This window comes from Podarcis filfolensis (genome assembly GCF_964270895.1).
Source record: "Podarcis filfolensis genome assembly, chromosome: 3".
Classification (NCBI taxonomy): domain Eukaryota; kingdom Metazoa; phylum Chordata; class Lepidosauria; order Squamata; family Lacertidae; genus Podarcis; species Podarcis filfolensis.
The window spans coordinates 122,586,090-122,609,882 of NC_139606.1; the positions used below are offsets into that span (position 1 = coordinate 122,586,090).

Here is a 23,793-nt window from a genome sequence, read left to right on the forward strand (position 1 = left end):
TGGGAGAGTAGCTGGTGCATTGGGGACAACCACTGCTGGCCTGGCTCTCTGAGCACCAGCCTTTCAGAGGGGTGGAAAGGGGTCCATAGGGCAGGCCTCCTTTCAGTGCCTCTGGAGCCAAACCAGCAACTCCCTGCAATAGAGGCATCTCCTGTGCCAAACCAAGAGAGGTGTTGACCCTTTGCTTTCCTCCGTTGCCTGTCTTGAAGGCAGCTGTGTGGAGGTGGCTGATCATGACTGACCCAGGCCTGGCTAGGGGTCTGTGGCCCTGAGAGCGCGGCCAGGGATAGGGGGCTAGGATGCAGTCACTGGAGGCTGGTCCCGAGGACTGGCAAGCCACCGAGCTGGCCAACCTCTGCCCACCCCCTCTAAGCCGGGGCAGCGGGACAGTGGTGGAGTCCCCGTTGCTGGACCCTCTGCTGCTCAGCCAGGAGGTGCGAGAGCAGCTGACAGCTCACCTCCAACAGAAGCGGTTGCAGCTGCTCTGGGGCTTGCCTGGCCTGGTGCACAGCTCGCTGGAGAGGTCTGTGCCGGCCCTGCCGGGCTTCCTGGCATGCACAGCCCCGCAGGCAGCCACTGACCACCAGAGGCCCCTTTTCAAGGTGGAGAGGCGGCAGTGCCTGGAGCACCACCTGAGGGAGAAAGCGGTGCATCGCAAGTGGGGCCTCCCCAAGAGGGTCTGCAAAGCCCTCTGCTGGCCGCTGCCCCCTCCCGGGACACCTCTGGCCCAGGCAGCCCCACAGCAAGAGAGGCCCTCTTTGAAAGGGAGCAGCTCTCCAAAGCAACACAGTGTTGCAGCAGCACTGGCTCGTTCTGCCATGACCATGGCAGCCAAAGGCGGCAGAAGCTGGTGGAGCCCAGAAGCGACACAGGAGCCTTTGCCACTGGCCTCGGGACTGGCACGCCTGCCTGGGAAGCAGTGGGAAGGTCTTCCAGGGACTGAGAAACGGGAGCTGGGTGGGGATGGCCCCTGGAACAGCCTGGCCACCTTGGAGCTCCTCCAGGTCCATCTGCCCTCAGCCACAGCCCACCCGGACGGGGCTCGGAGCCTGCCTGGGGAGGCATGTGCTAGCGTGGAGCTCCAGCGCTGCAAGAGGCAGCAGCCAAGCTGGGGCCGGGCACCCCTTGCCCAAGGATGTCCTCCTGCAGAGAAGCGTCCTCTTGCTGCAGCCGCCCAAGGGAAGATGAAGCCTGAGGAAGGGGTCTGGGTCCCACTTCAGCCGGCCGGGGATTCCCCTCGGACTGCCTGGGCCATCACAGATACCCGAAGAGAGCTGCCTCCACCAACCAGCAAACGGGATGCCGCCCGGCTGGATCTGGTCCTTTGGGATCTGACCCCAGCCTTGGTTTCCCTCACAGGTGGGGGGGAGCAGGCCCCGGAGTGCCGCCAAGAGAGCCCCCTTCTAACTGAGCGGCCTTGTTGTGCTCACTCCGCATTCTGCCGCCGCCACCATCACCACCAGGAGGCTGCTTTGAAGCCCTGTCCCACGAGCCTCCTGGGGAAAGCTATGCCTCGCACCCCTGAGGGGTTGGGTGGGCAAACTAGTTCACCACGAGGAACAGACCTTTCCACAACCGGTCCCAGAGCAAATCCAGGATGTGAAAGATTTCTTACCACTGACAAAAAGCAGTACTTCGAATTCCACCTGCGCGAGAAGCTTCTGCATCAGCGGTGGGGGGTGCCCAGGAGGGTGAAGGAGTCTGTGGCCAGGTCGGCCCTCCTGCAAAGCACCATCAGGTGAGCCACCCCCTCCCGGACCTGCCCCATGTGACGCTGCCAAGATGCAGGAGCCCAGCTGGCTGCAAGGAGCCTCGCTGTTCCTCGATGCTGCAAGGAGAGGTCCAGAACTCCATCCATACCCCTGAGACACAGAAGTCAGATGAGGAGCTCAAGCTGTTGTGTGAGCAGCCTGGCTAGAAGATGGCAGTGCAAGACAGGCATGCTCATCATACTGGGCTTGGATGAGTCCTCAGCGCCACTGCTTTGGACTGGAGTGCAGATACTTTGAGCAGGAAATAAATATATTGTTTCTGATGGGAGTTTAATTGAGGATTAAATCCATAAATTAAAATCAAAACCTCCTATCCCACATGTGGGGGAGCAATATGAGAGCAAACATGCTGTGAAGCCCCTTTAGCAAAGTAAAAATACTTAGGCACTTTTGCAGCTTACTGGAATCTAGGAATTAGGCAATTATGTCTCTTTATCCCTGTTAATTTGTGGTCTGCTGACCTTTCCCCTCTCCGTCCCCTTTGCTAAGAATGAACCACACATTTTAGTAAGATAAACAAAAGGTTTACTGGCATTTCAATGCAGACAACAAATATATCAAAGTAATATGCTGGTAAAAAACCTTCTTTGTTACAAAATACAAAGTTAGTTTCTAAAACGGAGTCTGAGCTCTGAGCAGAGCCTAGGAATATACTAGGGTTGTCATATTTCAACAAGTAAAAAGCCGGACACAATTTTTTGTTTTGCAAAATCCCCCCCCCATCATTTCCGACATGGGTTGTCATACGTCCAGGTTTTCCTGCACATTTTTGGAAATTCTGCCTGGACACTATTTCCGATGGATAAATCCCAGATATGTCTGGGAAAACCTAGATGTATGGCAGCCCTACTATATGTCTGCTCACATCACTGGCTTGACAGAAGAGAGGGTGAGAGAGCTCAGGCAGGAAGAAATTACATAATAAAGCAAGATGAGCGCCGCAACCACAGAGTCGGTCACAACTTGGCCTAATGGTCAGGGGTCCCTTTACCTTTACTTTATATCCTTTGTTAGACATTCCCGTCAAAGCGTTAAGGAAGTGACCGCATCTTCTTTGGCGATCACTCGTAGCCGAGTAAGATTGTCTTCCATAAACACAGTTTTAACAATGAGTCCGTAAGTGACTTTGGAGGCCAATTCTGGATCCACATGTCCTTCCACAGTGGGGACATTGGTTTCCAGGCAGGAGTTGATCATGTTGTGGATTTGCCAAACGTGCCTTCCTCTTAGCATGTTTCTCCCTTGGATCCTGAGTTTGAGTGTCTTCAAAGCCCATGACACCTTTGGTGATAACTGTTCTCCAACTGGAGCGCTTGCAGGCCAGTTGTTAGTGTTTATGCTACATTCTTTAAACCTCTTTTGTTGACCACCACCATTATGCTTTCCATTTTTAAGTCTCATACAGCCCCTCATGTGCCTGTCTGGCCATCATACCTTTGTCATTTTGACTGGAAACCACAGGGTGTTAATGTGTCCGAGTCACAGCTTGTCACTTAAAACACAGCCCATCCTGCACCTTCCCCAGTCACAAGCTGTGAGTCTAGGAAATGGGGGCTGCCTTTTGTTGATGACACTTAAGGACTGATAAGGACAAAATGTTGGGGTACGGTACTTAACTGTTTCCCAGCTTCGGTAGGGTCTAGCCCTGCGGGTTCAGAATCGGTCAGGTTCAAGCAAGAGATCACAGCCAGGCAAATTGAAGCAAAACAGAAGCTAGGAAACCTGATCATCTATTGTTGCAACAAGGTTTCAACTCCCAAACAAAACAAAGTCCAGAACAAAGGGCAAATGGCCTCTTTTGTCACAGAAAAGGCATGGTGTCAGATAGAAATTTGAGAACCAGACATGCCCCTGTCTATCCTGCATAGTTCAAGTACCCACACCCCACAAGTCAATGAAAGTATTTACATATCCCTTTGTCAGGAAGGCATCCCTTGGCATTTTTATTTAGTCCTGAGTCTCATTTCCCTCTGACCATTACTAGTCTGGTCCCTTTGTCAGGGCTGTTAACACCTGGTTTGGCAGTTAGGAGGGGTATCCTAAGTATGTGTGTCACATCTTGAGAATTATGGAGTCCCTGTTCCATGCCATGAGTCAGGTCCCTCCCCTCCATCCTGGGATCACAATTTTTATCGCCTTATTGAACTAAATAAAACCATCTATTTGACTAATTTTTGTGAATTTCTGTGCTTCAGAAAATGGGGTTTCCTTGCCTTATTATGACACTGGGAACCCAGTATAACAGAGGGAAACGTACATAAGTCAGGGGTCGTGTGTGCATGTATTGCTCAGTAGCAGGGCAAGCTCCTGTGTCCTGGAGCTCGGATGTGTCAAGTCCTTACGCATAGCATGCCAATGCTTCTGAGGAGTTGGTTGGGTGCCCCTCCTTTGTCCATAACAGTGGCTGAGCAGCTGCTTTGCATGCATAATGTGACATGACCTAGCCAGAGGCCTCCTGAAATAAAAATATCTCCAGGTAGAAATCCTACATTGCCAAGGTAGGAGTGAATGTAGGGAGATCCTGCACCTGGGCGCTATCTGGGCCCAGCTAAGCCATGACCCTGATCCTTACCATTGCTGAACCACAGCCAAAGATCTGCCCGCACCCCCCAACATACGTCCTGGTTTTCTTAGCCTGAGTCGTGAGGCTCCCTTAAGTAGGGCCACTGAGATGGCTTCCGTCATCTGTCCCTGCAGAATGAAAGTTTGCCTCCCATCCTGTTTTATTAACAGTTTTTCTATCTCAACTCACCACACCTCTACAAAGCAATTTGTAAAGCAGCAACCTAATAAAATTGAAAACTGTGAAAAGAATAAGATATTAAACCACATTAAGTAATATTACAGCAGCAGCAGTTAAGCAAAACTGATTACAATGGGTTCAGTGCAGTGCATTAGTTGAACTATGGAACTCCCTCCCACAGGAGGCAGCGATGGCCACCAGATGGGATGACTTCAAAAGAGGACTCGACAAACTCATGGAGAGGGCTGGCGATGGCTACTAGTCAGCCTGGAGGCTATACTCTGTGGCCACAGTCCATGCTGCTGGATTCCAGATGCTGGCAGCCACAGGAGGAGAGAGCGCTCTTCCGCTCGGATCCTGCTTGCAGGTTTCCCACAGGCGTCTGGTTGGCCACCGTGAGAACAGGAGGCTGGACTAGCTGAACCACTGGCCCGATCCACCAGGCGCCTCGTAGGCTCGTCTTAAGGTTCTCTCCGCCAGGACCCTGGTCAGCGTCTCAGCAGTTGCGCGGCTGGAGGCAGCTCGCCTGCCCTGCGCTGCGGAGAAGGGGCGCCCGCCCTCCTGCGTCTCCGCGCGTCCCCGCTGCCGGTCGCTCTCCTCCTTCGGGGCCGCCGCGGCGCAGGAGGGCCAAATCCCGCAGCGAGTCATGCTGCCGCCGCAGGCGCTGCACGCGATCCTCCAGCCGGTCCTTGTGCGCCTGCAGAGCCCGCGCCCTCGCCACCAGCCGCGCCAGCTCCTGCCTCAGCTCCCGGTTCTGCCGCTGCGCCTCCCGCCTGTGCTCCAGCAGGCACCGCGCGGCCACCTGGTGCGCTTCTCCGGCCACGCGCGCCGCCCGCTCCCGCGCCTCGCGCTCCTGCGCCGCCTTGGCTTGCGCGAAGCGCGCCGCCGCCGCCTCCTGCCGCCGCTGCACGTGCTCCTTGCGGGCCGCCGCCTGCGCGCGCTGCAGCTCCCGCACTCGGCCGGCCTGCTCCTGCTGCAGCGCGCGCACCCCGCGCAGCTCCTCCAGCTCGGCGCTTAGCCGCGCCAGCTCGGCCTCCTGGCGGAGCAGCTCCGCGCGCAGCATTGCCTCCTGCTCCGCGGAGCGGGCCAGGAGCTCCCGGTGCTCGTGCTGGATGTGCGCCAGGAGCTGCCGGCTCTCGTCGCCCAGCAACACAGCCGCCCCCTCCCGCCGCTGCGCCCGCTTGGCCACGTAGTCCAGGAACTCCCGGCTCTCGGCGCGCAGCTCCTGCGCCTCCCGCTCCAGGAGCTCGTGCTGCGCCCGCAGCTGCGCCCGCCGCCCGCGCAGCCGCTCCAGCTCCCAGCAGACGCGCTCCAGCTCCTCTTGCAGCGGCGAAGCGCCTTCCTGCGACGGGCTACCCCCGGAGTCCTCGGCGCCGCTCCCGGGGGCTGCGCGTCCTGTCTCAGCTGGCTGCGCCTGCGGCAGCATCTTCCCCCGGCGCTTGCGAGGCATCCTGAGCCCTGGAGGAGGAAGGAGAAGAAGGGCGCTGGAAGTCGTCCAAGAGCGGAGCGGCTGCCCCGCGGAGCCCGACTAACCCAGGGCCCTCGGGGAGCGGAGTAGGATCCGCCGCTCCCGTGCTCCGTGCGCAGAGCCCCCCGCTGTTCAGCCGTTGAAGCTGGGAGCATTGGCCGTTCAGAGGAATCAAGAGGGGCCGGGAAGCTGCCAACGCCCCCCCCCCTTCAAGGGCAGAGGAAAATGTTCCTCTGCTAAGTTAGGAACCGAAAGTTTGAGCGGCTCTTGGCCACGCTCCCGGTGGAATTGGGGGTGGAGGAGGGCTCTCCCGGGCGCAGGGGAGTCGAAAAGGGGCGGTCCCCGGGCAAGAAGGGGTTCTACCTGCTGGCTGCGCTGGAGGGTCCTTCGTGGCGCACGAAAAAGCAGAGCCCGGAGGCGGAGGAGAGGCCCCTCGATGTGTTGTCGGTCGCCTGGCGACCGGGCAGGGAGGGGCAGGCAGGCGGGGCTCCTTCCAGCTGCCCGAGAGCCTCTCAAGACGACGGGCCCAAGAGGCTCCGGGGGACACGAAGAAAAGCGTCGGACGGGCGTGCCCGTCCAGGAGGAGGCGCGATGCTCGGGACCGATCGGGGCTCCGGTTCGACAGGCTACAGCCCGCCGGCCCGCGTCTTCCTTCCCCCTCGGAGAACTCAGCAGAGAAGGGCAAAACTAGTTTGAGTTGGTTCTGCGGAGTCTCTTTGGCTCTGGCGCCCCCTACCGCTTGTCTCCCTCCTGCCATACCAGTCCCAGGGGGCACCGACCCTCCACATAGACCCTAACTTCCATGTGGTTTGCTCCTGAGTAGCCTCTGGTTGGGCAGAAGAGCTTGTCCACCTGGAAAGGCAGCCCACCTAGGAGAAAGAAAACTCTTATCCTAAACATCTGCTGCCTTGTGAGAGATCTTCCAGTGGTGGAGTTTCCTTCCTTGGAGGTTTTTAAACAGGTCCGTTGGCCACCTGTCATGAATGCTTTAGCTGAGATTCCTGCATTGCAGGGGGGTTGGGCTAGATGACCCTTGGGTCCCTTCCAGCTCTGTGATTCTATGAGAGAAGTAAAGGCTCAGGAGTAAACACTACACAAATACTGTGGAGTCCCCAACATGGTTGGATGGCACCTGGAACAACACCTTCATCAGTGAGGCCAAGAGGGGGGCTGTCATCTGGGCAGAAGACAACATATGCACTGCCCAGGCTTGGGGGGGGCACTTTGGTAGTGCTAACCCCGTGGTTTGACTTGTCCATACAGGGGCTTGCATTTCCATACTTGAAAATGCTTGGCTTATTGAATTCCTGCCTGCCCATCCCCAGTGCCAAACCTAAACCATGCAAAGACTCAAGGTTCATGAGTTGTAACCAGATGTGTTACTGTAGGTTAAGATGATGGATTTAACAGGGATCCTTTCCACAGTTCCCAGGAATGTACCTGCCACTTCCAACTGTATGGCAGTGATGTACAGGGGTACCTCAGGTTACATACACTTCAGGTTACATACGCTTCAGGTTACAGACTCCGCTAACCCAGAAATATTACTTAATCCGAGGAACCACTGTATCTGAGAAGTCAGAGGCAACCACAGTCAATCACTTTCTGGTTACCTCCAGGATGAATTGTACTACAGTGGTACCTCAGGTTAAGAACTTAATTCGTTCTGGAGGTCTGTTCTTAACCTGAAACTGTTCTTACCCTGAAGCACCACTTTAGCTAATGGGGCCTCCCATTGCTGCTGCGCCACCACTGCATGATTTCTGTCCTCATCCTAAAGCAAAGTTCTTAACCTGAGGTACTATTTCTGGGTTAGTAGAGTCTGTAACCTGAAGTGTATGTAACCTGTACCACTGTAATGGCATTTTATGAAGATAGTTCAGAAACTTCATTTGGGCTAGAATGCTGCAGCCACACTGCTATCTGGGGGCAGCAGGACAAATCACATGCCAACTTTCAATCTGTGTAATTGGCTCCCAGTTTCTTTTGGGGCTCCATCAAGCAGCCCTGTGTCTTTCTTCTCAAAACCTCAAACCAGCCATTGTCTCAGCAGGAACCACCTCTGATGATTCTAAATGATCAGATGTGGGTGGGTGGATGGCTGACTTCCTGTTGATAGGAGCTCAAGTCCACAGCTTCCACCCTCTCCCTTTCCTGAACAGCAAAAGTGCACCCAGCAGCCACATGTACCCTTTGTGTACATATGCACAGGAGCAAGGGTCACTTTTCCAGGCCAGCCGAAGAGGGATACTGGCTGGGGTGGGGTGTGGTCAAGGCCACCCGTGACGCCATCCCAGGGCACATGCTCCATCCAAGTGGGAGGTCAAGCTAGGCCTTATGAAAGCATTCCTTTGCCACGTGGAGCCCTCAGAGTTCATGGTGTGCACGCTGTGTGTATTTGGGGAGAGAGGTTACAGTCTGATCCTTGCGGGTGTTTCAGGATGTTTTTCTAGAACCTGAGCACTCCAGTCACCCACCCCAAACTGAGCAAGAACAGGACACCCAGTGCACAGACACATCTTTTATTACAAAAAGAGAGGAGCCCAGAACTCGCCAGCTGGTTCCCCGTCAAAGACAGGAGGAGCGACACAGTCAACCTCAGGCTCCAGGGCAGAAAGGAAGGAAATGAGCTGTGCCAACCTCATGCACTGAGACAGAGAAAGGGGCAGGGGCTCCAAGGGGCAGGGTGGACCCAGGTCCCTTTACCTCCAACCCACCTGCCATGCTCACCTCATCCCACCAGGCCACACAATGACACTGCCAGCATATACTGACTACAGGCACCACAGACGATTTGCTGCGAGCCTTGCAAGGTCCCCCAGGACATTTCATGAGACTTGGAGAAGGCCTCTCTAAGACCCACCTGGCTTGGGCTCAGTCTGCAGGTGGATGGCGCCCAGTCTGCGCTGCCTAGCTGGGTGCTGGTGGCTGTGGAAGGGCAGGCTGGGAATCTGAAGCCCTTCCTGTCTCCTTAGTAGCACGCCATGGTCCACCAGGCAGCCAGCCTTGCAGAAGAGGGCACAGGTGGCAGTGCCAGGGATGTGAGCTGGCAATGAGAAAGCACAGATCGGAGGGGCTGGCAGGAAAGGCTGACACCCACTTTAGCATGGGAGCCCAATGCCGGGGGTGCATGGAGGGGAAGGGCAGGACAGGGCATGGCAGGGCAGCTCCTGAGACAAGGGAGTCGTTTGGGGGCAAGGCCCACCCTGCCAGGGGGCAAAGAAGGGCATTCCCCAGAGGCACAGATCCGTCTCCCAAAGGGAAGAAGAACCTGTTTCCTGGCACAGCAGGATCCTTGTCCTGGCCTCACTTACAGTAGCTCTCATCCCAGATCCCTCCTCATCCCTTCCCTCCACCCCCTTTCCCCACTGGGAGAAGACAGGCCAGCACCAGCAGGGCAGTGTCACACGAGGCTGAGTGCCTCTGCTTGGAAGACCGTCTGGGGCTTGAGGCTGTGGGACCCCTTGGAAGAAGTGTTCCCCCCCTATGTGCTCTGCTCATCAGGTTCTGACTTGTCAGCCCCCCGCTTCCTTCCAGGAGCATTCAGCGCAGTGTCAAGGGCGGCTCGGAGGGAGGGAGCAGCATCCAGGCGGGCGCGGGCCTCTGGCACCGAGCAGCTACGCAGGAGGCAGAGCAGGGCTGTGGGTACAACCTGGGCAAATGGAAGAGATGTGGGGAAATCTGCAGTCAAACTGACCATTATGTTTGTTAATAAGCATATGAAAGGGTTAAGGAATACAGAGTTCCTGTATTCCTGCATTTCCTGTGGCAGGAAGTAGGACAAAAGATCTTAGGCAGCCCTGTTCAGGGAAGTTTTTAATCTGTTATATTTTAGTGTATTTTTGGTTTCTATGGAAGCCGCCCAGAGTGGCTGGGGAAACCCAACCAGATGGGCGGGGTACAAATAATAAATTATTATTATTATTATTATTAGAACCAAAGTGTTGGAAGGGCCCCCAAGGGCCATCTAGTCCAACCCCTTGCAATGCAAGAATCTCAGCTAGAGCACCCATGACAGCCATCCAACCTCTGCTTTAAAACCTCAAAGGAAGGACAGTTCACCAGCTTCCGAGGGAGACGGTTCCACTGTCAAACACCTCTCACCGTCAGAATGTTTTCCCTGATGTTTAATCAAACTCTCCTTTTTTGTAACTTGAAGCCATTGGTTTGGGCATCTTAATCTTTTCTTCCTCCTTTCCCCAGTTTCTTTTCCTTTCAAGCCAGCAATGTGAGCAGATGCACATATATGGGCTCTTCTGGGATCCCATACTCCATTTTGGAAACTAAATTTGCATTTTGCAACTAAGAAGTATTTTTACCTGCATACCACTTTGATTTATTTGCTGTCTGTATTGAATGTAAGTAAAATCTTTTTGTTCATTCTTAGCAATGGGGACAGAGAATGGAAAGGTCAGTAGACCACAAATAAACAGCAATAAGAAGTGTGATTGGTGTGACTTGTACCTCCTGTGTCATGGCACAAGTGTGGGATGACCAGATGGAGAAGTGGGATGGGCAGGTGCGGGGGGGGGAGGGAGAGAACACCTGCCTACCTTGCTCTTGTCTGTTGCTACGGCAATGTGCTTGGAGACTGGAGCTGTGCGGAGATCCTCAGAGAGCGGCTCAGGGTCATAGATGGCTTGCAGGAGACCTTCCAGGCACTTGGCATGCGGCTGGCCCGAGAACCTCTGGAGGGAGAGAGGGAAGTTGGGTGGGGTTGCCAGGGGGTGGCAAAGGGCACAGGTCCCTCCTGAGTGTGGGGACTTGAGCTCTGCTTTTTCCCGCAAGGTGGTGGCCCCACAGAGCCCCTGTGATGTGAGCAAACTTCACTCAGGTTCATGTCACCATGTTGCCCTGACGGTGCTCATGGGCGTCCTTGGACCAGGCACTGTCTTTCCATGAGTAGCCTCCCTAAGATGGTTGTTGTGAGGATCACAAGGATAAAGCCCGCCATTGCTTCCCAACGCATCTTAGTGGATGATTGAGATACAGTACAAGCAAATCTGGGAGACAGGCAGGGTCTCAGAGGCCCCCTCCCCTGTGTTAGAAATTGGAAGAAGGAGGGAGCTGGACTGAGCGGAAGACCTCGGCTGGCCTGACCCTGCACCAGGCACTGCTGTTGCCAAAGCAAGACTCTGCTGGCACTCTGCTGGCCAGCCCTCACCCTGGGAAGTGGACACCCATCGACTAGCTCCATGGCCCTGCAGGGGAGCCTTCTGGGATACCCCTGCCCCCAGTACCTGCAGGATGCTGACTGCCCTCCAGAAGAGCTTGGAGTTGCTCACTCGCAGGTCCACCATGTAATTGCGCAGGATCTTGCCCTTCAGCACGTGAGCCCCGGTGCTGACTGTGTTCAGGATCCACTTGGTGCTGAGCTCCCTTTGGAACCTCTGCAAAGGGACGGGGGATGGGCTGAATGGGCAAGTGGAGGGTGGGCAGAGAAGGGCCAGGCCAGGGGGGCTCCAGCCTGGACACAAAGCAACTCTCCCCCTCCTCCTTGTCAGTGGCTCCCTGCCCCTTCCTCACCTGGATGAACTTGCCTTCATACTCCAGGAACAGGATGGGCCACATGATGCTGATGATGGAGGGGAAGAGCTTCTTGAGCGAGGCCTGGCGGGGGCAGGGGGCAAAGCAGGGAGAGAGGGGGAACAGTCAGCCAAAAGGTCAAGATCTGAAAGGGGCTTGCTCAATGGGTGTGGCAGAGCCCTCTTGCATGTGTGATTCTGCCCCTCCAGGGCAGTGGACCATGGATGATAGCCATCAGTCATCAGGTATTAAGGGCCTGCAAACATGCCCACCTTGCAGACAGCACCTACCGGCAGGTATTGCCCGACTGTGGCATGAGAAAGGGCTTGCACGTTGGAGGTCCTCTCCTTCACCTGAACCACCAACTTCTCCACTTCATCAAGGTTGTCTGCAGTCAAGAGAGGAGAGAGGGGTGTTGGTGGCAAAGGAAGGCAGCACAAGAGGATTTAGGGTGCTCACTCTCCCACCAGCTGTTTCCCTTTCCGGAAAGGAGGGAGAGGAGCCGATCCAAGTGCCTTTGACTCACAGGTGGGGCTGTCTGATGTGGAGCCAGCCACTGGTCCAGGCAGCCCAGGATTGTCTCCAGGGGCTCTGGGGGACAGGGTGGCCCCCTATGTGTAGGAGATTAGCATTCAAAATTTAACAGTTAAGAAGTCTAGGGGCTATTAACCACAGGGCTGTAAATTGCTAGACAGGCAGATTTGGACCATAGAAATGTAAAAGGTGGAGAGAGAGAGCTCTGTGTGATGTCATTTCCTCTGTTTCCTGTCGCTTCTCTCTCTCACTTCTTCACCATGTCTTCAAGGCAGACGGATGTTGGCAATCTCCCTGACTGCACAATCCAATTTTGTAATCAGCTATATATTTTGAAACCCTTAAGTATTTTACCTGCATAGTTTTACTGCTGCCTTTGCTGTGATCCAATGCAAGACTGCTAAGTAAGTAAACACTAATTTTACTTACTTTATAAGTTGTTGCCGGATTCTTTGTTAAGAGGGGTTAAGCCAGCTAACCTTCGTAAGTAGTAGTAGTAGTAGTAATAATGATATATTTTTTCTACCCCACCCACCTGACTGGGTTGCCCCTTCCACTCTGAATGGCTTCCAACAAAATATAAGAAAACAGAACAAAATATCAAGCAGCTGGATTTGCTCAGAAAATATAATGCTTTGCAGCCTAGTTTCAAGCTTCTGCATTTTGCTGCCAAGGATGGGGTTCTCTGTGTAACCCATACACATGGAAGACTGGCAATTGTAATTAATGTATCCTCCCCATGCCATCCATAACCTGATCCAACCACTATGGCCAGGCTCTTCTCATGTTCCTTGCAAATTGTGATTCTTTTCACCTAGAGATGCTGGTGGCTGGACCTCAGAGCCTCCTCCTGCTCTGCCGCTGAGCTGCAGCCCCCTCTCTGAACCAGGCAAAAAGGGTAGGAGGTCAGGAGCCCTCAGAGTGCTGGCTCCAGCAGCCCCCTTTCTGCCATCCCTTCTGTGCTTGCTGAGCTGCAGACTCCCTCATCCTCCCACCTCATGGCTCCCTAGAACATCCAAAGGGCCCTGCAGCTGGATCCGGCCAAAGGAGGCCCATCTAGTGGAGCATCCTGGTCTCACAGTGGCCAACCAAAAGGAAGCCCACAAGCAGGATCTGAATGCAGCAGCAGCAGCCAGCCCCCTCTTCACTTGGGGCCCAGGAACTGGTCTGACAGTGCAGGCAGAACCCAGCCTTGTGTCCTCCATGAATTTTCTTCAGAGTATAAAACAACAACAACAACTTCCCCCTCTTGACGGCAGCCAAGTTGGTGGCCATCTCTGCTTCTGTAGTCTAACCATGTGGAGATGCCTTTCCTTTCTCCTGCATCTCCCAAGAGGCCCTTCTACCCCCCCAGCCTCACCCCCCCGTCTCTCACCATCCACTGTGAAAAGGAAGAGGACGGTATCCAGCTCCGTCAGTGATGGGAGGATTGTTTTCACAAAATCTTCTTCAGAGAAAGCAAACTTGGGGCCCTGCATGAGAAAAACAGAAAGAAGCAGCTGTCCACGCCTGGCTTTGGGGGGGGCATGTAGGGGGTCTTGAGTTATAGGTTGGCCCTGATCTACCAGAAATGAGATGAACTGGCTGTTGCCTTGGATGTCCTGGCACTGCTTGGTCTGTGTGCCCAACTCCCATGTGAGGGGGGCCTTGGAGAAGGGGGTGACCCTTGGAGGGCGCAGCTCCTCTTGCTTTCGGGGTTGGGCCTGTGCATTTGGGTTTGGTGTCCCCTTTCTGTAGAAGCCCCGAAAAGAGGAGAAGGAAGTGGGGAAGGAGGTGGAGGAGGAGGTGAAGAAGGAGAAGACCCCAGCCTAGCAGGTGTCCAAACAACCTCCTCCTCTGACCACTCGCCTGTGCAATCAGATCAGCCTCTCTGTTGAACATTTCGCTGCGGTCCCCAATGAGGAAGCCCCGGACATCGTTGATGTCTGTGCCATGAAGGGAGAAGCAGAAAAGAGAGTTCATGTGTCTGCATAAGAAGGAACCCCCACCCTCTCTCAGTCTCTCTCTCACACACACTCATGCACACGCACTGGGACCTCCTGCCAATCGCCTGCAGCCTCCTCCAGCCCCTCTTCCAGCACATGACATTTCCTGGGCCTGGTGAATGGGGACATTCTGGTGGCGGTGGGTCCCACATTTACAGAACCACTCTCTGCCCAGACTGAATTCACCCTCCTTGCCTGGTAGGGCTTACCTGCCCCAAAGGTGGGGATGCACTCGGCCCCATCCATGATGGCGATGATGCCCAGGGTGTGCCAGCCGACCAGGTAGACATAAGCCTTCTTCTGTAGGCTGTGGCGGAGAGAGGCAGAGATTGTGCTGGGGGGCAGAGAGTTTTTGACAGGCCAAAGCCCACAGGAGCTGAGGTTCAAGGAAGATAAATTCTGGTTGCTGTGAAGAAATTCCTGCCCACCTGAGGCTCACCTGGTCCCTGCTTGCTTCACAAGGGCAGCGATCTTCTTGCTCTGACCATAGGTGACTTTGTGGGCCCGTTCATAGGTGCGGAGGATTTCCAGAAGACACCTGCAGAGAGGATTCAGAGAGAACTCTGCTGGGCTTTGTGCTGCTGGTCAGCTGCCAGGAGAGGGACTGGGAGCTAAGAGAGGCTCCTCTCCCCACCCCATGGAGGAGCCCCCAGAGGCTGCCCTGCTTGGCTTCTGCTCCATAACTCACTTCTCTGAGATCTCGCTGTCCTTGGAGACTGTCTTGTGTGCAGTCAGGAGCAGAGTTTCCAGAAGGATCTTGGTGGCGCTGCCGCCCTTCATGCGGGATGAGCCAGTGAGCCCTTCAGGCTGAAAGAGCACAGTGGGCTGAGACCGGTCCCTGCCTGGTCCTTAGAGGAGACTTTCCCAATGCCCCATGGCAGCTGCCAGGATGTGCCAGAGATCAGGGCCCCATGGACTGGGCTGGCAATCCTGCCTGCCTGCACTAGCCCATCGCAGGCCTTCCTGGGAACAAGCCCTTATACTGGAGCACAACTAAAGCATACCCTGATGCCCACAGCCAGCAGCCCTTGTTACGAGAGACATGTGGAGCCCAAGTGAGCACACTCTCTCTCTCCCCCACCCCCCCCTGAAGGGCTGATGACGAAACAAATTGCCCTGAAAGATAGAACTTGAAGGAAGTAGATTTCAGGTAAACATGCTTATTGAATTCCATTTTTTCCATATATGTGAGTGCTGGGGAGGGCAGGGAATGGGGTGCACAGGGGGGCAGGTTCTACTCTAGAACAGGTTCCTGCCTGCAGGAGGGGCTCTGTTTGGCTTGGCACACCCTTTCCTCACTGACTGATGGCACCAAAGCCTTTTGAAGAACCATAACCATCCAAGGGTGCTTCACCTGAGGGAGGTGCAGCAGGTGACACCCTGAGAATGGGCTCGGTTAGAGGTGACAGCCCCTGCTCCCTATCTGTGGGCTGCTCTCTCCAGTGGACCACCCTCGGCCCCACCAATGCCTATATGTGCTATGGATGCGCAGGGATGGTAGGTCTGATGAGGGAAGCACAGGGAAGGCCCCCCCCCCACTCCCCAGCACTCACCCCCACGGCAGGATTGAGGATGAAGGCCTGGTGGGTTTCCTGCAGCTTCTCCATCCTCTCGGCCACTTGCCGGAAGGTGGAGTGGAAGCCCTCGATCTTGTCTGTCCTGTAGGGAGATGTGGGGTGTGAGAGGGCAGGCAGGGGCCTCTTGCCCAGTTCCCCCCGCTCCGCTGGATTCTGACGCTGTCCAGGCCACCTCATCGCTTTCTTCACCTCCACAAGGTCACCCTCCCCAGAGCCCCACATGGACCTCCTCTTGCTTGCCACAGGAAGAACTTAGAATGTTCATTATAGATTACTGTTAATGCAGATGAACATTTTTCAAAGCCCAACCTCTGAAGCAGAAAGAAGGTTGCATACCACTCCATACTCATTCTACTTTAGCTGGGGATTTCTTGATTATCTTACTAAAATGTGTGGTTCATTCTTAACAAAGGGCACGGAGGGGGGAAAGTCAGCAGACTACAAATAAACTGGGATAAGAGGTGTAATTGCCTAATTCCTAGATTCCAGTAAGCTGCAAAAGTGGCTGTGTGTTTTTTACTCTACTAAAAGGGCTTCACAGCCTGTTTGCTCTCATATTTCCCCACCACATGTGGGATTGGTGATTTAAATTTAAAGTTACACATTTAATCCTCAGCCTATCTCCATTATCTGCCTTCTTCTCCCCCAGCCAAGCGCCTCCCAAGCTTGAGATGCCTCTGTCCTCTGGCACAGGAGATGCTCTGAACAGGGTTGGCCAGACTGGGCAAAGTGTTTGGCAGCTCACCCTGCAGCTCTTCCGGACCTGCCCCCTGCCCCCCCCCTTACCTGGCCATGGTGACTGGGTTGAATCCCACCAGAACTGGGACATAGATGTCCAAGTTGTTCATGCAGAAGTCCAGCTGCCCAGCCACGTAGGGAGCCTGTTGCAAGCAAGCAGAGCCCATGTAAGGCGACACCAGCCACAGTGGCCATGCCTTAGTTGCAGGCACAGGCAGGCAGCCTCTGCTCCAAAGGCCATGTTCCTCCAAGGCCAAGCTCCAAGGGGCCCCCTGGCTTGGGAAAGGTTACTTCCGTCTCCCGGACCCATATTTCCTCTTCCAGGCCTGGCACCAATGTACAAAACTCAGTGCAACAGCATAAGAAGAGCCTGTTGCATCAAGCCAAAGGAAGCCCACCTCGTCCAGCATCCTGTTCTCACAGTGGCCAACCAGCTGCCCCAAAGGGAAACCCGCAAGTAAGAGTCGAGGACATGATCTACTCTCCCCTCCCGTGATTTCCAGCCACTGGTATTCTGAAGCATTGCTGTTTCCAATCGTGGAGGCAGAGCAGAGTCATCGTGACTAGTAGCCGTTGTGACTAGCAGCCATTGCTAGCCCTCTACCCCTCATGTATTTCTCGCCTCTTCTCAAATACATGCAAGTCAGTGGCCATGACGGCCTCCTGCAGCAGCAGGTTCCATAGTTAACTACATGTTGCCTCACTGACTGGCAACAGCTCTCCAGGGTTTCAGGCAGAGCTCTCCTCCTGCGCCACTTGGAGATGGGGGATCAAACTTGTGAGTTTCTGCCCTAAATCAGATACTCCAACCACTGAGCTCCAGTGGCCCTTCTCCATTGCCAGCAGAAACATCCACTGGACACACCTAAGGACTTGACATTGAGGGAGTTTGTCAGAGGTGGCTTTTGTGGTCCTCCATGTGAAACCTTCTGGCTGGGGTGGGGTGCAACATCCCTCTCGTCTTCTGCTCCCCTGCCCATCTGGAACAGAGATATCCCTTTGTCTCCTACAGGAACTGGGAGGGTCCCTCCCTCCAGTCCCTCCCTCCAGTCCCTCCCTCCACTCCTGTCCTGCATGAAATACTCACAGACAAACCACATGAAATCCCAAAGAAAATGACCTTCTTTTTCCCTTCACAGACCTGGAGGAGGAGGAGGAGGAGGAGAGAGAAAAGGGAGCTCAGTTGTCACTGTTATGCTGCTGCTGCCCCTAGCCCCCCAGCCCACCCAGGACCAAAGGCACCCATCAGCTCTCCTGCCCAGAGCACCTGTGGGCTCTCTTCCTGCCAGCAAGGCAAGGGAAACCAAGGCCTTTAGATGGCCCTGGTGGAGCTGCTCTCCATCAGAAGAATCTGTAGCTGGTGCTTGCTCCTTTGCAACAGCAGCTCTGGGAGCAGGTGGGTACTCAGAGCCGAGGGTGCTGGTAGACAAGGGTCTCTCCACACACACACACACCAGCAGCCGCACCTTCTTTAGGTCCTCAATCCCCAGCAGCGCACTGTCCTCAGGGCCCTCCAGGGATGCTACAAGAGACCTGTGAGAAGAGGCATAAAAAATGCACTTGTCTGTGTGGGAACTAAATTTGCAGCCAAAATGAGATCTGGATAAGCAAAGGGTTAAGACACCTGAAGATCCCCTATAAATTGCTAAAGAGGACACTCTGTGAGGTCATATCCCCTGCTTCCCCTTGGTAGGAAAAGTAACAAATGAAAATATTCCTTACCACTTCCTCCCTCCTCAGTCTCTTTTTCACCATGGAGCTGAAGAGAAAGGATGCTTAGTCTAGACTCCATTTTTTTATCTCAACCATATTTTTATAATGTCAGATTCTCCCTCTCTTGTTTTCACTGCTGCTTCTGCTGGGATCAGGTCTGAAACTTTCTGTAACAAGGTTAAGCCACCTTGTCCTAGAAGTTTCCACATCTTATGCTGCAAAGGGATGCAGACCCTTCAACTGTCCCAATTTAATCAGGGCATCTGATTTTGGGGGACCATGCTTTCAAGCGAGATCTTGGCCCTGAAATAAGTGCACTCTAGTTTTCTGCTTGGACATGTTGGAGAGTATGAGGATGGTCATTTTACATGCTGCTAACTAGATGTCAAACTCACACAAGTGAGTAAGAGGAAGGATAAATAATAGCCCACCCTGCCCTCCAAATCCACCCAAAACTCTGAACCCTCGAACATGAAACTCTGCAGCCTAGAGCTCCAGTTACCACCAGCACCACACAAATGCACACATGCAGAAGACTCTCTTCTCCAAACTCAGGTCTGCACCCGAAACGTTTCCACATGCATTTGTCCCCCACATGTCCCAGACACCCGCCACACCGGTATAGTAGCCTACAGTCCCAGATGGCTTTTTTTACAACCCACCTGCTCATCCTGTGTCCTTACCTGTCCCCCCCAGCAATTATATACGTGTACTGGGGCAGCTGCCCCAACCCCTTCAGGAGTATGTTAAAGGATACCTAGGAAAAACAGACACAAAGACAGTCAGGGAGGTGTAGGGTGATCTGTGCCCCCCCAGCTCTGAGGGACTACCCCAAAGGCCACAGTGCAAAGCCTGCCCTTGCTAGCAATGCAGTCCCTTTGTAGCATCCCAGGCAGGTGCCCCCTCCCGGTGCAGCCCTGAGCCAGGCTCAGTGGTAAACCCTCCAGCGCTGACTCCCAGGGGCAAGGGGGCAAGCCCCAGGGATGCCCCACGGATGGCAGCAGCCCTCCCTGCATCAGCAGGCCCTCTTCATTAGCTGCACAGCCCTTATCTCCAGGCATGGGGGGGGGGGCTTGAGAGAAAGGGGGGAGCAGAAGGAAGAGGAGGGTGAGGCAGGAGGCACTCACCGCCATGAGGAAGCCCATCCGGCCAGAGGCTCCCCCTCCACTCAGCACAATGAGCGTGTTGTCTGGTTCCTGAGGAAAGAAGGAAGAGACAAATAGGCTGGGTGTCCACCCACTCAGCTGATCCTGGTCCAGCTGCCAAGGGCCCTCTACCCCACTCCTCATAAGCAACTGAATACCTGGCCTCCACCATAGTTTGGCCCTCCACCCAGCGGAAACGGTGGTTGTAGCTGGACATGTGGGATAACTAACCTCATACAGTATAACCAACATCTATTGCATGAAAGGGTTAATGCTGTATAGTAAGCTGCCCTGCCAGGTCACTTCCCCTCACCTTGGGAAGGTAATCAAGCATTTTTTTGTATCTCAGTCTTTCCACTCTGCCGCCAATGTGAAGAAACGCCTACATTTTAGCTGTGAAGCTAAATGTGAAGAAACTACATTTAAGCTAGACTTAATTATGTGTTTGAATTACCATTTTAAGCCTGCCTGAAAAAAGCTACTGCATCTGTTACTCTACAGCAAATATTTTAAGGGGGAGAAAAGGGGGAAATCCCAGGAGAATCCAGTCTGCCTTAAAGCATCCTGGATTACTTAAACGAAAAGGCTAAAACTAGCCTATTTAAGCTTTCCTTTTAAGCTGCAAAGGGATGCACTCTGTTGAACTCACAAACATGATGAAGGAAAGATAATATCTAATTATTATATCCTCTCCTAGCATTTATACACATCCAGACAACAACACCACACCCACCCACACCCACCCACACCCACTGCCTCCTGCCATACCTTCAGCACCTCTTGCACTTTGGCAATTATGTCCACCATGGTCTTCAGCACTGACTCGCTGTACAGCCTCTGGGGGAGACAGAAAAGCGTGTCAGTGGCACTCAGTGCTATTTCTCCATCGCATCTGAATCAGGAGGGGCTATGACTATTCTAAACCAGTGCCCAGGTGCAGCAGTGGGCAGGATGGTTGCCAACAAACTGAGGCAATGCTGGTAAGACAGAGACCTTGGGGTGTGTGTATGTGAGAGAGTGGTTCCCAGATGCAGAAGATGGGGTGTTCGCCAGTTCAGGGCATGGTTGTGCCTCGTCTGAAGGAGCGGGTCTGTAGTCTGGGGGCGCTCCCAGTTTCATCTCTGCTACTGGAGGCTCAGGTGACCTCTGTGGCAAGGGACACCTCATGTTAGCTTAGGATGGTGTGCCAACTACATCCTTTTCTGGTCAGAGATAGCTTAGCTGTCATTCATGTGTTGGTAACTTCACAATTGGACTACTGTAATGCATCCAACATAAACTTCATTGGAGTGGTCATGTCATTTGGATGCCTGATTATCATCTTCCAAAGTAACTACTCTCTTCCCAACTTAAGAATGGAAAGCGAAATACCGGTGGACAACAAAAGAGGTTAAAGGTGCCCTCAAGGCAAATCGTTAAAAATGTAGTATAAACACCGACAGTTGTGAAACACTGGCCTGCAAGCGCTCCAGTTAGAGAACAACCTTTACCAAAGGCACAAACTCAGTGTGAAGAGTAGAAATGAGCTAAGAGGAAGACACATTTGGCAAACCTTCATCATGATCAACACCTGTCTGGAAACCCACAGGGTCCCTTCCAGCTCTGCTATTCTATGATTCTACAGTGTTGAAGGGTCACATTCCAGATCACCCCCACCCCGGGCAAGTAGGCAGGGAGAGGCAGAGTCACCTTGTAGTTGACCAGCGCTTCGTCGTCTTCCTGGAATATTTCTGCATCACAGTCTCTGAGCAGCTGGACGATCTGTGCAGCGTCCGCCTTGTCCAGCTCCCGGGTGATGGGGTTGGACTTCTCTGTGATGGGCAAGGCAGCCTCGTACCCTGCCAGCTGGGAGAAAAAGGCATGAAGGGAGGGAGCTGTGGGGAGCAGACGCAAGGGGGTCAATAAGCACTGCAGAATAGCTGCAAGGCGCCGCCCTCCGAGATCTGCTGAGACCCACCCTGAGAGAAGCTGTGCCTGCCTAGACTTTCCAGTGGGTTTTCCCTTGGCATATGGCACATTTTTGCTGACTTTCCACCTAGGACTTTTGAAGTTCTGGGACACATGTCCCAGAATCTTTGTCCCATTGAGCACCTGTGCACAGGGCCGCTATGCAAATCCATGACAAATTTCTATTTTTATTTAGATGCTAATCTGCCAACACCATGACTCACTGTGACTGACATACACAATATGATCAGACACATCAATGCTGTAAGGGTGCAGCCTCAAAGGGACATGTAATCCAGCGTCCAGATATGGGGCGCCTCTTATCAAGGAGTTTCAGAAAGAGGCTTGGAAATGTACTGAGGTCCTGGATCAAACCTCCTCCCAGGATATGTTGCAGTGCACGGGGGAGAATATCCCATCCTTGGAGGGCTCCTCAAGGGGCAAGGAAGAGATTCTGAAGTTTAAGGAAGAACTTTCTGACAATAAGAGCCGTGGACTCTCCTTCCTTGGAGGTTTTTAAGCAGAGGCTGGGTGGCCCTCTGGCAGGGATTCTTTCGCTGTCATTCCTGCATTGCAGGGGGTTAGGCTAGATGACCTTGGGGTGCCTACCAACTCTACAGTTCTCTGGTTCTATGATTCAGGCACTCATACCAACCAGAGAGGCCATCACTCCCCACTCCGACAGAGCACCCACCCACCCGCCCTCCCTCTTTCAGCATCTTTCCGTTCAACGAACAACAACCCTGGGGGATTCAGGCTGCCTTCTCTTCTGCAGCCCTGGGACCTGTGGCAACAGGAGGTCCTGCTGGGAAATCGCAGGTGGGCAGAGAGGGCTGTGGTGCCCCTCAAGTCCTGCTTGTGGGGGCTTCTTCCCGGGGGCGTCTGCCTGGCCACTGTGAGAACAGGAAGCTGGACTAGATAGGGGTTCCTTGGCCTGATCCTGCAGCCAGGCTCTTCTTGTGTACTTGTGGGGCCTTCTGCATGCTGGCAGGTTCTCAGTGACAGAGCTATGCATGGACCCTTCTTCTAGGGACAAGCGCTGGGTGCATCCCCCTTTTCTACTTATCTGGTGGTGCCACTCGGACAAGTGAAGCTTCCTTCCGAAGAAATGCAGGCACCCATCCCCACTCCCCACCCCTCAGAAGCAAGGCTTCCTTTCACCAAGCTCCATTCTGCCAGACCACTGGCCCCCCTGCCCTTGGGGGCAGGTCCACCTGTCGCAGGGAAGTGCTGGCCCTTCTCTCCCAGCTCCTGCTCCCGTCCTTACCTCCCACTTGCCCTGGTCTGGCGTGTCGATGACATGAGGGTATTTCTTGGTGCCCCGCATGGTTCAAGGCCAAGAACAGGCTCAGAGCTCCGGATGCTGCTTTTGCCGGCCTTATCAGGCCTCTGCTGTAATGATTAATCCAGGCAGTTAAAATTCAAGCTGCTCATTGCTCTGTGTCCAGAGCAGAGATTCCTCGCTTATGGGGGGCAGGGGTGGGGAGGCAGGGCTGTCCCCTCTATCTCCTGGAGGGCACAGTCAGGTGATTGCATCACTCCTGGCTCACCAGGAGGAGGGAACAGGCCCCTGGTTGATAGCTGCATGGCAAGCAAGGCCAGAGAGGCTCTGTTGGAAGGACACCAAGAGAGAGGAGGGAGGGAGATGTACTGGACAGAGTGTCGGACCTGGGAGAGCAGGGTTCGAATCTCCACTTAGCTATGATGCTTGCCAGTCACTGCCTCTCAGCCTAACGTACCTCACAGGGTTTTTGTGGGGTTTAAATGAGGAGAACTCTTTGTGCCACCTTGAGCTCCCTGGAGAAAAAGATACAATGGGATAGAAAGGCAATGAAATGACTAAGAATGCCACGGCTCTCCCATAGCCCCACAAGGGTCTCAGGCCCAGGTGGAAGACTTTGTCCCACTCTAGCTGCTGTGGAGCTGAGGCCCAGAGGCAGTGGTTGCAAAGGCACTGAGGGCAGCAGCTGGCAAACTCAGGAGGAAGATTAAACCAGACTGAATCTTTGGGCTTTGCAGTTCGCAGCTCTGGGGTGGCTCAAACCTAAATCCCGGTCTCTCCCACTGGCATTTGCCCTGGAGCCCAGGACACGAAGCAAAACATGTTTGCTTTCACCAGGCGAGGGTCAAAGGGCCCTTGTCACGCTTAATGACTCCTCCTTTCCTAGCCTGTGCCAGACTCCAGGACAAAGGCCCGTATGTCCTGTGAGCAGCAGCAGCAGGGAAATTGTCTGGTTCTTCCCTGAGCACTGGCGGAGGAAGGGGGTGCAGTGGGTGCGGCTCACCCCAGGTCATCACCGCCCCGCCCCCTGGGATGCTTGCCCTGCCCCCACGGACAGCTAGCCCCGCCTCCAGGTGCACAGCATGTCTGCCGTTCCGGGTGCCGGGACAGCTACCTCCGCCTCTGTTCCTGAGTGCTTAGATAAGTGGTTTTGAACCAGTGTACCGTGGTACCCTGGGGTGCCTTGAATGGTATGTTGAAACGGATTGGAAAGGGGGAGGGGAAACTTTTCTCTTTTTCAATATGATTTACCTAACAACCCCCCCAACCCTAACCCCTAACCCTAACCCAACCCTAACCCCTAACCCTAACCCCCTAACCCTAACCCAACCCCAACCCTAAAACCCTAACCCTAACCCTAACC

The 23,793-nt window shown here is 54.2% G+C and overlaps 2 protein-coding genes across 4 annotated transcripts; both read right to left on the bottom strand.

Moving 5' to 3' along the window:
- Positions 1 to 2,274: 2,274 nt before the first annotated feature.
- On the bottom strand, positions 2,275 to 6,511 carry CCDC121 (coiled-coil domain containing 121). Of its 2 annotated transcripts, none has more exons than XM_083606248.1 (2): positions 6,347 to 6,511; positions 2,275 to 5,966 (listed from the first exon to the last, which is right to left on the bottom strand). In XM_083606248.1, the coding sequence occupies exon 2, from the start codon at positions 5,963 to 5,965 to the stop codon at positions 5,012 to 5,014; it is 954 nt and encodes a 317-aa protein (XP_083462374.1). In that variant the 5' UTR covers position 5,966; positions 6,347 to 6,511; the 3' UTR covers positions 2,275 to 5,011. The 2 variants fall into 2 exon arrangements, with proteins under 2 accessions (XP_083462374.1, XP_083462375.1); XM_083606249.1 differs by having other exon boundaries at positions 2,275 to 5,973; positions 6,351 to 6,479.
- Positions 6,512 to 8,489: 1,978 nt separating this feature from the next.
- Positions 8,490 to 22,554, bottom strand: GCKR (glucokinase regulator). 2 transcript variants are annotated; one of them, XM_083606272.1, is made up of 19 exons: positions 22,416 to 22,554; positions 20,891 to 21,046; positions 19,970 to 20,038; positions 19,184 to 19,252; positions 18,740 to 18,813; positions 17,810 to 17,876; positions 17,431 to 17,484; positions 16,392 to 16,486; positions 15,582 to 15,687; positions 14,717 to 14,835; positions 14,468 to 14,566; positions 14,238 to 14,335; positions 13,892 to 13,968; positions 13,419 to 13,515; positions 11,800 to 11,897; positions 11,510 to 11,593; positions 11,224 to 11,373; positions 10,537 to 10,671; positions 8,490 to 9,635 (listed from the first exon to the last, which is right to left on the bottom strand). In XM_083606272.1, the coding sequence occupies exons 1-19, from the start codon at positions 22,473 to 22,475 to the stop codon at positions 9,468 to 9,470; spliced, it is 1,875 nt and encodes a 624-aa protein (XP_083462398.1). In that variant the 5' UTR covers positions 22,476 to 22,554; the 3' UTR covers positions 8,490 to 9,467. The 2 variants fall into 2 exon arrangements, with proteins under 2 accessions (XP_083462398.1, XP_083462399.1); XM_083606273.1 differs by lacking the exon at positions 19,970 to 20,038 and having other exon boundaries at positions 22,416 to 22,540.
- Positions 22,555 to 23,793: the final 1,239 nt, after the last annotated feature.